This window comes from Crotalus tigris, unplaced genomic scaffold, assembly GCF_016545835.1.
Source record: "Crotalus tigris isolate CLP2741 ecotype Arizona unplaced genomic scaffold, ASM1654583v1 scf7180000017646.2482762, whole genome shotgun sequence".
Classification (NCBI taxonomy): Eukaryota; Metazoa; Chordata; class Lepidosauria; order Squamata; family Viperidae; genus Crotalus; species Crotalus tigris.
In genome coordinates this window covers 504564-517330 of record NW_024096538.1, presented here as the reverse complement: position 1 = coordinate 517330, position 12767 = coordinate 504564, and the positions used below count along the sequence as shown (strand labels likewise).

The 12767-nt window shown below is 33.6% G+C and overlaps 1 protein-coding gene across 2 annotated transcripts in view; it reads left to right on the top strand.

Annotated features, from left to right (window-relative positions):
* EPHA6 (EPH receptor A6) overlaps positions 1–12767 on the top strand; it is a 429534-nt gene that overhangs the window by 351212 nt on the left and 65555 nt on the right. For both annotated transcript variants that reach the window (XM_039335687.1, XM_039335688.1), the window contains exon 12: positions 5987–6112. In XM_039335687.1, coding sequence (XP_039191621.1) covers positions 5987–6112 — 126 coding nt within the window. The remainder of the gene's footprint in view (positions 1–5986; positions 6113–12767) is intronic.

Sequence of the window (12767 nt, the reverse complement as noted above, 5' to 3'; positions counted from 1 at the left end):
GCTGTTCAACTTATTTATTCAACTTTCTTCTATCAATAATGTAGTCAAATTGATTTCGGTGTGCTTCATTTGATGAAGCTGATGTATATTAGCATTATTTTGGTTGTTTGAAGAGTGGTTAGTCATAAATAAATAGTGGAATGGCTGAACCTGTTTCTGAAGCTATTCAGTCCAATTATATTTTCTTTCTTACCATTGCCAACTTTAACTTGTTTTTCTATGTAGTGTTCTTGATAAAATACAGGACTGGTTTACCTTGCATTCTCCCACACAACCTTAGTCATTGTCACTAAAATTATCATTCACCTCCAACATCTTTCTATGCAATAGTGATGAATATCTGTAGCTCGGGTATAGGATGAGGGTGAAGGTTTGTTCTCCGAGCCTATATTTTCCTCAGAATCCAAATCAACTGCTCAGCCAACAGGAGACAGCATCAACCTACAACCAACCCACATAATGAAGATGTTACCTAGCCTGGTAATGAAACATTCAGAAACCAACCAACAAGCTCAGAGAATGAACCTTCACCCTCATCCTATACCAACATTTGGAAACCATCTCACAAGCTCGGAGAACGAACCTTCACCTTCATCTTTCTATGTTGCTGCTGCCTGCTATATGCATCTCTTGCTTTATCTAGCATGACCATTAGATCTTGGGCAACCTTTTGGAGAATATACAGTCTTGGTGTACCTTCTCTATGTGCTTTCCTTGTCCCTCCCAAAAACATCTCTCCCTTTGAAGACAATCAAAGTCACTCTTTATGGGGGGAAGGCTTGGTGGTGTTTTTTTGTTGTTGTTGTTATCTAAATATTTTGAAACTATTACTAATGTGGCCCTGAATAGATTTATTAAACAAGATAAAGGCCTGTATATATAAAATCAAAGATATGAATACATCACTCTGAACGTGTGAAGTGAAGCAGATTATGTACAAAAAAAAGTATAATGCATAGGCAAGGAGGTTCAGCAATTCATCATCCATTTATGTGTTTCCAAATTTACATAAAGCTAACATTACTTTTTGTCACTGTGCCTAAGTAAACTTTGGAATATATAAATGAATTATATTTTAGTTGATTTTTCTTCCTGGGATTTTTTTTTTTTTCATTTCTGTTAATCACTGCAAAATTACATCTCATGAAGATGAAGGAGCTTGCTTCTTTCCTGATTATAATGAGAGGCAGGTGTTGGCTGTCTCTGAGGAACAAACATGCAGTTCAGCTTGAAAATAATGGAAGCAGAAGCCAGAGGAAGCAAAATGTGTTATTAAACTTCCTGGCATTTCCTCTTCACCACCCCAACCCCCAATTAGAAGTCAACATCAATACAAACTGCAACTGGGGTTTTCTAAAGTAATCAATAGGCAGATATTTTAGATGAATTTCTTCATTTTAAAAAAATAAGACTGATTAATAGGGTTTTCCCTGATATTTGGGAAGACTTACAAGTTGTCTCATAAGCTGCTGCCATGCTTGATAACACTGTAAGATTTGTAGAGAGTCACATTTTGTTCTTTCCTTCATTTGTCCAATCATAATTCCACTTGAGAAGAATTTCATAGGCATAAAAAGCCTTGTACCATATGCCTATTAATATTAAGCAGAGGGAAACCATACAACTTATTATCTCTTTATTTGCTACAGTTAATGTAATCATCCATTAATAGTATAGGTTTGTTTGATTTTTTTTTACAACCATAAAATGGCACCTTTCCCATTTTCCTAATTTCTTATTCGTTTTCCTAAATACTTTTGGCACTAAAATTAGAATGTGGCTGTTTATATACAAATATATTCTATTGGGTTCAAGGGGGATAACTTTCTAATACATTTTGATAAGTGTTGCTGAATAGTGGCAGATAAAATAGGATAGTTTTTGGCATCTACAACAAAAAGAAAGTAGAGTGACATTCACTATGCTGCCGATGATGTCACCATGTAGCTACAATTCGAATGCTATTAAATGTGAAATATTTATACTCTGTGACTTTTAAGGTTATCAACTGATCAACTAAACATAAACATTCTGTATACAAACAAAGAGTTCCCAGGAACATAGGAAACTTCCTTTTAATGAGTCAGATGATTGATTTCAGAGAGTGCCATATTATCTACTCTTAGCCAGAAGTAAATTTCTACTTAATAAAATTTATCCTTGAGCCTTCTAAAAGAAATGGCTAAAGGTTAAATAGTAAAGGAAAATAATCCAGATTCCCTTCTCTCTGTTCTTCACACACTAATTATTTTATCCTACCTAATATGACTGGTGCAGAAATGTAAGTGTCAAAAAAAATGGACAGCTGGTGTGACGTGAGCAAGTACTCAATAGTCTGGCCTTATACATGCATATTGTGCAGATACAATTACAGTGGATTAATCTTTCAGACCTTCCTTAGGACTATCATAACTGTACATTTTCTATATTTCATGCTATGCTCTGGTAGCTGTCTAGATATTTGAAGATTGGAAATGGTAGTGTTATAATATTCTTTTTAATTAGCCCATAGTTTTCTATACCAAGTTCTTTGTGATAATCAAAAGAGACAGCTGGGAACTGCTTGGTGAAGCTTCACCAGCACACCCAAGAAAGACAATAACTTAGTCTCACAATATTCTTAATGAACTTGATCAATGAAGGCTATTAAGATTATGCCAAAAAGAGATCAACTCACCCTGTCAACTGATCTCCTGCATATTAGAATCAGTCCAAAACAGATTTGATTTTACACAGGATGGAATAAATCCCACCAAATCAGCAACAGCCATAATTTTTTTAGTTTAAGGGGAAACACAGTGCTCTGGCTCATAGAGATTGATTTTGGCTTTGAAAACTCAAAATAGGGTGGAGTCTCAATTAATAAAAAGAATCATTTTAAATACAAAATAAGTGCCTTATGTTTTTCTAGGAATAAAAGGTTCTTTTCTAATTTCTCTCTTTGTGGAGAAGACAATGATGTAATTTCATCACATCTACCCATAATTGGCAGGAAAAAAATATGAGTAGAGGTCTATGAATAAAAGATTAGATTGAACAAAGAATCAAAATAGTCAGGGGTGAAGTCCTGAATTAAGACCGATGGTCCAGAGTTCAAATTCTCCAAAAATATACTCTAATTAATGAAAGTTCAAAGCCCACCTGACATTCCATGCCTTTCATCTTTTGGTTTTAAGCCAGGGAATCTTTCTCTTCTTCACCAAAGTAATTTCTGATATATGAATTACAGAAAAATATCATGAACTTCAGTATTTGATTAAACACAGATCTTTGTCACAGGGCAGATTTATCTTTACTAATAAGGGAACAACCAATCACATCTTCAGCCAGACCTCTTTGCCAATGCACTGCAATCCAGATCTGAACTGATGAAATAAGCTTCAGAAGCAGCCAGGAACAATGTGACAAACAAGCAGTTTAGACTGTAATGTAAATTACCCTTAATGTGGAATTTTGTTCCCATGTCTCCTCTTTCATGTTTTTGGTTAAGACATAAGCATCTAATATTGAATAGAAGGTTTTAAATCTGTGCATTTCAGCATTTTCCTACATTGATTATTGTCCTTTGTACTGCAATAACACCGGAATGTGAGTCTTGCAGGACTTTGCTGTTATATTTTCTTTCTTTCTCTTTCTTTCTTCCTTCCTTCCTTTCTTTCTTTCTTTCTTTCTTTCATTTGATTTATACTGCCTACTGAGGTCTCTTGGTGATTTACAATTGTAAAACATCAAATCACAATTAATCCAGTCATGATAAAATTAAAATCAATAATTAAAAATTGCTAGAAGGCTTTTGAAAAATGAATAAAGAGATTAAGCCATTTAACTTAGTGAATGGGTTACAAAGAATTGTGGCAGATAAAGAGAAAAAGCTCAATACATTATGAGATGAGCCTATGGCACTGTAGCCTGCTAATATGATCTCAGTGATCAGGGGTATGACTTCATATAGAAAGATTCATTCTTCCACTTAACTAGCACTTTTTTTGCTAAAACAAATTTGTAACAGGTGCAATGCTATATTTTCACTACAGCATAGAGTGGTTTCTTAGAAATCAACCTCGTTGCTAAATTTGACATTAATTGAGGTATTCATGTTAAATACAAAAGTCATGTAAAGTGTGCTATGGTACTCATATCTAAAAGTTACCAGCATGTGGCTCACAGTATTAAGGTCATTTTGTTGCAGGAAAAGACACACCGTTGTAGCAACCAAAGCTGATAAAGGGTACTCCTGACTCTCGCAACCAGAGAGACAGTTGAATCCAGAAACAGCCCTATGTGAACATTTGTTCTTTCTAGGACAATTGTAGCCCAGTTCAGAAGAACAATGTCTATTACCTCTGTGGAATACACCCATTCATAATGAACACCTCTGACATGTCTGGATTCAGTTTCAATTTACTATCCGTTTTTCAACCCACTACTAAATATAAACCAGGCAATCAGGGAAATTAAGGTATCTCTAATAACCTGCCACCTAGAAGTTACAAACCAAATTGGGTAAAGATCTAATGGATAAGTGATGGAATTTACTGCTCCAAATAATCAGCCTACATCTTTGGCAGTCACAAGTCGCAAATTGATTCAGTCTAACAAAATGAGTCACCAAATCCTCCTATAATTAACTCTCAATCAATGGTGGTATCCAGACTGAACCAAATGTGAGAGGTTTTATTTGCAAAAAATAAAAAACAAAAAAGTCATTAAAAGCATAACAACAAGCATCTGAAAATTTTTTAATCAAACTCTGGGAGGAAGACAAAGAGAGTTAAATCCTACACGATAAGAAGGCTGTGAACTTGCAGTTTCCTTATGTAGTATGCAGTGCTTTTTTTCTTTAAAAAAAAAAAAAAAGGTGCCGGAACTCACACACATCATACAACCCTCCTTGCCTACCCTATAAGGTTCCATCCAAAAAATGTGCCAGAACTCTGTTCTGGGCGTTCTATGAGAAAAAAAGCCCTGGTAGTATGTACAATAGAGGGGGGGAGCTATTTTTCTGCTCAAATTATCATTGGCAATGTCTCCAAATAAATGTTATATGCTGTCTTATTAGATTTGATTTTTTTCAAGTGTTTCCAAAATTCCAAATGTATAATTATACAGAATATTTGGGAATCCCTATGACTGATAGTAATAATTAAATTCAAATAAGGCATACATAATTATGGCTTTCTGTATTTTTTACTCAACTCAAATAGCGGTTTACTATCCATGACTTTTCAATATGTACAAACTGTATACTAATTTTCATTAGCGGACCTTATTAATATTTTGATGTTTGCAGAATCTATGAACTCTTCTGATTATTATTGTTCCAACCTGTTACAGTATGATGGAACAATAAGAAGATTTCCTGGTTTCTCATAATATCCAAATATTGGTTAGAAATTGGTATTTTAAACCAAATTGAAAATGTAGTTTATAATCACTGAAAATGTTCTGACTTTGCCTGTTTATCTATAAGGGAAAAAAAAGATGGTGGTAAACATTGGAGAGGTTTTAATGAATGGCATCTACAATAGTGAATTCATACATTGCATAAAATGAAAATTTATTGGCTTGCTTTAGCCTAATAAAATCTGTCAGCAGTGCTAGAATGATTGGTAAACCATGGTTTCTTGCCTAGCATTATGTGGTTTTTCATTTTTATTTATGTTAATAAATTTTACAGGAAGAAATAGAAAAAAACAAAAATGGAAAATAAAATAAATGAAAAACTACAAAAATACAGTTAATCAAGCTGATAATAGTAAAAGATGTTTCTCCAAATCTCACATTTTCCTCAATTAAAATGTGGCACCAAAATGAAACTTAATCCTTGGAGTAATATCTGTTTGACAGACATGAGCTGATTATACAACTGGTTGTAAATTAATAATTAAACTTTCATATTTTCATACTCTGTCTCTATTGGAAACAGTTTCTTTTCAGCAACCAAAATTACTGCCTATAATTAATGACAATTTTTATCTTTCATAAGGACCATTCCCGGCCATTGGGTTCCAGTCTCTTTGCCCAAGATTCCTGAGGGAAGGATTCTTAAATAACATTGCAGCCCCACATCCTTTGTCAGGGGGAGGATCTTTACCCTCCAGGATTTTCTCCGGTAGGTATTCAATATAAATCTTCAAAGCACCCATTTTTAAGATATTTAGGGTTATGGGACCAGAAGAAGGGGACAAATATACTTTTTTGCAGGCATTTTGTACGTCACTTTTGTTACAGATTAGACAAATATACCTAGGTTCTACATCAAAGTGAGTAAAAAGTGCATAAAATCCAAATTAGTATTTTAAAAAAGAGAGGCATTTTTTTTCTTTGTTTTAAACAAATTAATATGATGCAGTTAAAAAAGCTGGCTAGACAGCCATAGGTTTATCTACATCTATTATGACATAGCACTTTGATGTCACAAGTGATAATGATTGAAGATCTTACATTGGTCTGTGTAATATGGCTGTATAAAAGTAGTACAGATAGTACCTGATTTACAATCATTCATTTAGTGACAATTTGGAATTACAACAGCACTAGCAAAAGTGACTTATGACCAGTTTTCACACTTACGATCATTGTAGTATCCCTGTGACCATGTGACCAAAATTTGGTCGATTGGCAACTGGCATGTATTTATGACAGTTGCACCCTCCCGGGGTCTTATATAATCTTCCAAGACAGCTTCAGATAAGCAAAGCCAATGGGAGAAGTCAGATTCATTTAATGACCACATGAATACTTAACAAGTACAGTGATTCACTTAACAACTGTGGTAAAAAAATGTAGTAAAATGGGAAAAAACTCAAGTAACATTTGCCTTGCTTAGCAACAGAAATGTTGGGCTCAGTTGTAGTTGTAATTTGAGGACTACCTGTATGTTCAGCCTCTTCTAAGAATGAAACACTAGAATTGCTCAGCATTCTGGATTCAATTAAATTGAGCACCCAATGGCACAAACACTGCCTCTAAAGCACCTATGTCTTCTCCTGCAATGACCCTATGATATATTATCTATAGCGATTGGGTTTATTTACCACTTTCAGAACTAGTCAGAGAGTCCTTCAAGGCATTATACATTAATGTATGCGAACAGTTGCTTAATAACAAAAAAGAATTAAAAAGGAAGGCAGATTCCCAAATATATCCAGGAGCATATTTTCTTTAGTATATGTGGATTGCATCTATATGGTATAAACTAGCATTTATGTTTAAAGTGAATTAAGAAATGAAAATTATTCAGTGTCTATCATAATAGACCAATGTTCCTTTCCCAGTGTAGTACAATAGTGAAATATAACAATTTTCTTGAAAAGTTCTGTTTTTTCACACTAATCTCATATGCCATTTAAAAATAACATCATTAACCCTTTCCCGGCAATTGTATTTCATAATTATATTTCAGAATAGAATGTTACATTAATAAATGCTCATCACCAAATAAAATTCTTTTTTTTTTTGTAGTTTCAGATGATAATGCAAGTTTTTTTAAAAAAATGTTTTTAAAAAGTCTTACCTCCTGGTGATTAGTTGTCTTGGCAACACTTTTTGGAAGTGTCTGCTATTGCCTTCTTCCAAGATCTAACTGAGAGTGACTGTCCAGATTCATCTAACTGGCATATATGCCTAAGATAGCACTAAAATTCATTGTCTCCTGATTCTAGACCGGCTCCTTCAGCCAATGTACCAAATGGAAAGCAAGTCAATACATCATTTTAAATGAAATGTCTTCATGAGGAATCATTAGGAGCATGGCCACATAGCTGCAACCAGGAAAAGGCCATTGAAATCTCAGTCTGTAACTATAGATAATGTTCCTGGATACATGTGGTTATATGGCCCAGATTGAGGCGCTTGAATAATATGCAGACTTCCTCCAAATCTAGCTGCTATAAAATTATTAAATATAGAAATAGTGGTTAAATTTAATGTTGATAACTTTATAACAAATCAAATTTAGTTTTTAATCTGACCATGTCTATTTCTTGATTGTGGCTCTACAAACTTTGGAAAATTCTCCAGGCATATCATTCAAAGACCTAAAAATGTTGCATACTTCTACACTTACAAACAATTCTTGTTTTCCTCACATCCACATACCACTTTATATATTATCTTCTGTCTTTTAAATTTCTCATCTTTCTTTTTTTTCAGATCTCATTAACTCCACCCATCTGTCACTTTCTCAGCCTCTCCTTTCCTGCTAAGTTATTAACCTTTCTATATATTATTTTGTCATTTCATTTTCATTGCTATCCTAATGCAGATTAGAAATATTTTGATTCCCTTTCTTTGGAACTATTAGAATCAATGGAACACAGTTAGCTAGATTTAATTTGAGGCTAAAACGTTTGGAACTTTGTTCTTAATTCCTCTTTATGTTTTTCTGCATAGCATGAAAGCAAGAACAGTGATTTGGCAAGTTCAGAACAGACTAATAATTAGTTGGCCCATCATTTAGTCAAATTTAGAATAAACCCACTGAAATGGAACTTCACTTACTTCTAGCTTACCAAAAAAGCCTGTTCGGTATATTATAATGGATTTCTAGTTGTGCAATATAATTTCATCTTTCTATACAGGATGTGCAGCATCCTGAAAAAAATCTGCCTTGGCTTCTCCATTAGTTTTATGAAGCAGATTAGCAAGCATACAGATATATGTAGTGGAAGTCAGACTATACCATTGTATTGTGCAATTTGCACTTAACTGGATTTTTAAAATTCAAAATCCTATTTATCTTAATTGATATATCCCAAGCAGGACTTCAACAAATCCTCTGTCTTGCTATAGAACAGGCATGTCAAACTCGCGACGTCACGCAACGTATCGTGACTTTTTCACCATTGCCAGCAATGGGGTGGGTGTGGTTTCGGGTGATGCATCCGGCACACGGGCCGGCAATTTGACATGCCTGCCATAGAAACATCATGTCTAATTCTTTTTTTTAATAATATTTTTATTAATTTTCTAATTTTACATTTAGGTATTTAAAAAGCAACGTGGTGGCGGGGTTAATCAATAGTTCAGTAATATACAAAAATCTTTAGTACAAATCTCAAACTACAACTTCAAATATTTCCTCTCTTTTTCCCTTACTATCTACTATCTCATATTTAAGCTAATACAGTTCTTATTTATATCAACTAAATAAAAACATCATTATTACATTTATCAATAAATTTTTAGCTTATACATATCTTAATTACTTTTACATTCAATCAATGTCCTGTTATTGGTTTTTCCCAATTTTTAATTTCCCATCAATATTCAAATTTAACATTTGATATTTAAAATTTCCAGGTTTTAGGTAACCAAAGTTTCCTTTATCTCAATTCATAACAGAATCTAATATTCAAAATACACATCTTATCTATTTGGGTATAATCTTTTTCTATTTCCTAAAAGTTATCTATTTCCCCCCATTTTACATCATCTAATTAATAATACAGTATCCTCTTTAATAAATCAAAGCCTATTATATATATTATCTGAGTTAATCAATAAATCAAACATATTCATAATATTTTTTTCTTTTAAGTCTAATTTTTAAGTATTAAACAAATAGCATCTTTATTTTCAATTCATTTCCAAATGTTTTAAATTTAATGACCAAAATTTCCCTTATCTCAACTTCTCCCTTTGACCCTCTAATTAGTAATATGAAATCCCCTCTGATAAATCAAAACCCCAATTTTCTTCAGCCTTATTTTGGCTTTCTTTCTTTGCCAACTAGTCTTTCATATCAATGCTTTTAAATCATCAAATAGGTCTCCCTCTATTGTTATATATATTGTTTGGAATAAGAGAGACCATTTAGTTGTCATTTTTGGAAGGGCTAGCCCATTTGTATTCCTTAAATCATCTCCCTATTATTCCAAATCCCCATAATTGTCCTGATGTGTTTATCTTCCATTCAGTCTGTTCTTCTTGTTTCTCAAATTTCAAATTTCTTTTGATTTATATAGAATCATGTCTAATTCTATTTGATGTTTTTCCCAAGTTAACATTTCAAATAACATTTAGATTTCTTATGTTGTAAGTCTTCATACCTGCTATTTTAGAGGCCACATATGGAAAGGCATTAGGAACATTAGGAGGATAAATGCAAAATATGTTACATATTGCAATTGGCTAACTATCTATTTTGGTAATGCCTACATATCACAGAATCTTCTCTTAATATATTGTGATTTACCTTGTGGGATGGCCAGTTAATAAAATTCCTTATGAGAAATAAATGTATCCTTATTTGGTAAGCAGAGTGATTTATCTTATTTTATTATGAATTTTTATGGAGACATGCAGATCACCAACTATAGCCAATTACTATGCTGCCTTCATAATGGGCACCCAAGCAGTATATACAATATAGCCAAATTCTGGGCAACAGTACATGAAATCCAGTATAAGATAATAATGAACTGTTGGCAATATCCTGATAAAATTAATAGTTTTGATTACGTGTGATTCTGATGTTGTTCTGTGTTAGCACTTGCTTTGTTTTCAGTTTGCCATATGTTTAATATTGCTCAGTATCAAAACTGTTTCTATGATGTGACTTAAAACAGCATTTTCATGCTGAGCCCACTGTATTTTGTTCACATGAGGTTTTTATAAAATTCAAGTATCTTGTTTTAATTATTTTATGAGGAAAAACAAATATTTCTAGTTGTGTTAAATTCATAACAAAATTGGAGCAACATTGCCAGATTCACCAAGTGAAATTTTTATCAGTTCTACTGAAATGTAATTGATTGCTGTATAACAATTTTAAAAACTACTAACATACTGTAGGTTTCTGACCCTCTCTGTATAGTAAAAAATAAAATGAAAACCCTACCCAGAAATATTTTTCTGGGATATTAGTATTCACATGAAAACCGGTTGAGTGACTTTGGCCCCATCATTGTCTTTCAGCTAACTCACCTCACAGGGGTGTTGTTGTGGAGAAAAATAGGAGAAAGGAGTATTAGGCATGTTTGCTATCTTGAGTTATTTATAAAAAAATATTAAACGCAGGATAAAAAATATAAAAAATAGAAACTTTCCCTTTTTTCACAAACAAAATCATTCATAAATTCAATTACCATTTGCGAATTAATTTCTTTACACTTTGAATTTTGCCCAAATTTTATATTTTATTAGAAACAGTAGAGAATATTCATAGCTCAGATTGTTGGTTTTGGCAGGAGTCTATTCTCCAAGCTTGCTTTTTAATTCCCAGATGTTTCACTACCAAACTAGGTAACATCTTCAGCAGGGGGGTTGGGTGATGTGTCTTGTTTGTTTATATAGATCTTGGTTGGTCGTTGGTCTTTGTGATTGTTTGAGTCACAAGGCTGATTGAATGACAAGTTTGGTTGAATCACAAGAATGATTCTGGTCTTGTGACTTTGTGACTTCTGACTTGTTTGCTGTGAGGTGTGGAATTCAACTAGTGAGGGATGGTCAGTTCTGTTGTCGATTGGTGGTTTGGATGGTCCACTTTCTTATTGGTTCGTACACTGGTTCTAAGTTAATGTGTTTGTTGATGGACCCATTGGTAGAATGCCAGGCTTCAATAAACTCATGTGCCTGATGAGTTTTGGCGTGGCCAATGACTTCGGCTTTTTCCTAGTTCAACCAGTGTTGTTTGTTGTCAGTGCGAATGGTGATCAGGGACTTCAGGTCATGCTGTTTGACAGCCAACTGGAGTTCATGGATTCTGTTTTTTAACTGTTGTCCTGTCTGCCCAATATAGAATTGGTTACAATTGTTGCAACATCTAATATATTTTATATTAAATGATAGCTATCTAATCAGACAGAGAGATTGATTTTCAATTGCAAAGTGGCATGGTCAGGTGATGTTACACTTTATGACTGTGTCACTTAGCAATGGAAATTCCTATCCCAATTAACATTATTAAGTGACCTGTACTTGTTTACACTGGCAGTAACTGAAAACAGTTTAAAGATGATGCACAGTTATTCTCATTATCTGTAATATCACGACATGAGAATAAAAAGCTGGCAGGAAAAGCAGAAATGTCTTCTCCTGATTCCATACGAAAGTGAAATAAAATAAATCACTTGTACCTGCCTTCCCTTTGTCCATTATCTTTACTTCAGGATCTATTCATTTGCTGAGCTGTATACAAAAGAAAACCAAAGAGTTCCTGAAAAGAGTAGCGTCTTTCCTCTTGACAATCCCTGCCTGGGCTGCTGCAAGTGGGGAGGGACAATGTTCCTCCAAATGGGAACTGGACATACTGCACAGGTAACCAAGCTGCAGTGTTGAAAGAAAACACCAACTATTTCTGATGTCAAATTAATTTTGACAAAGTTAGAAATAGGACTTGGTTCTCAGAATCAGTTGTCCTCACTCAACTGTACAACAGTTCGTCACTGTTTTCAAATTAGCAAATTAGTCCTCATATAAAAGACTAGCTATTCTTTGAGTACAAGAACTATAGAGAATGCAATGACTCTATTACTCTATTCATTAAGATGCATTAGTGAAACAAGGACAATTCATATGAAATAATTTGTAATCAGATACTGCATGTGATTATTTAATATGAAGGATACTTTGTTGCCTCTGTAACAAAGAATGTATGTGGATTCATTTTTCTGTAAAGATAATAGCAATAGCATTTAGACTTACATACCACTTCAAGGTGCTTTACAGTACTTTCTGAGTAGTTTACATTGTTAGCATGTTTCCCCCAACAATCTGGGTCCTCATTTTACTGACTTCAGAAGAATGGAAATCTGAGTCAATCT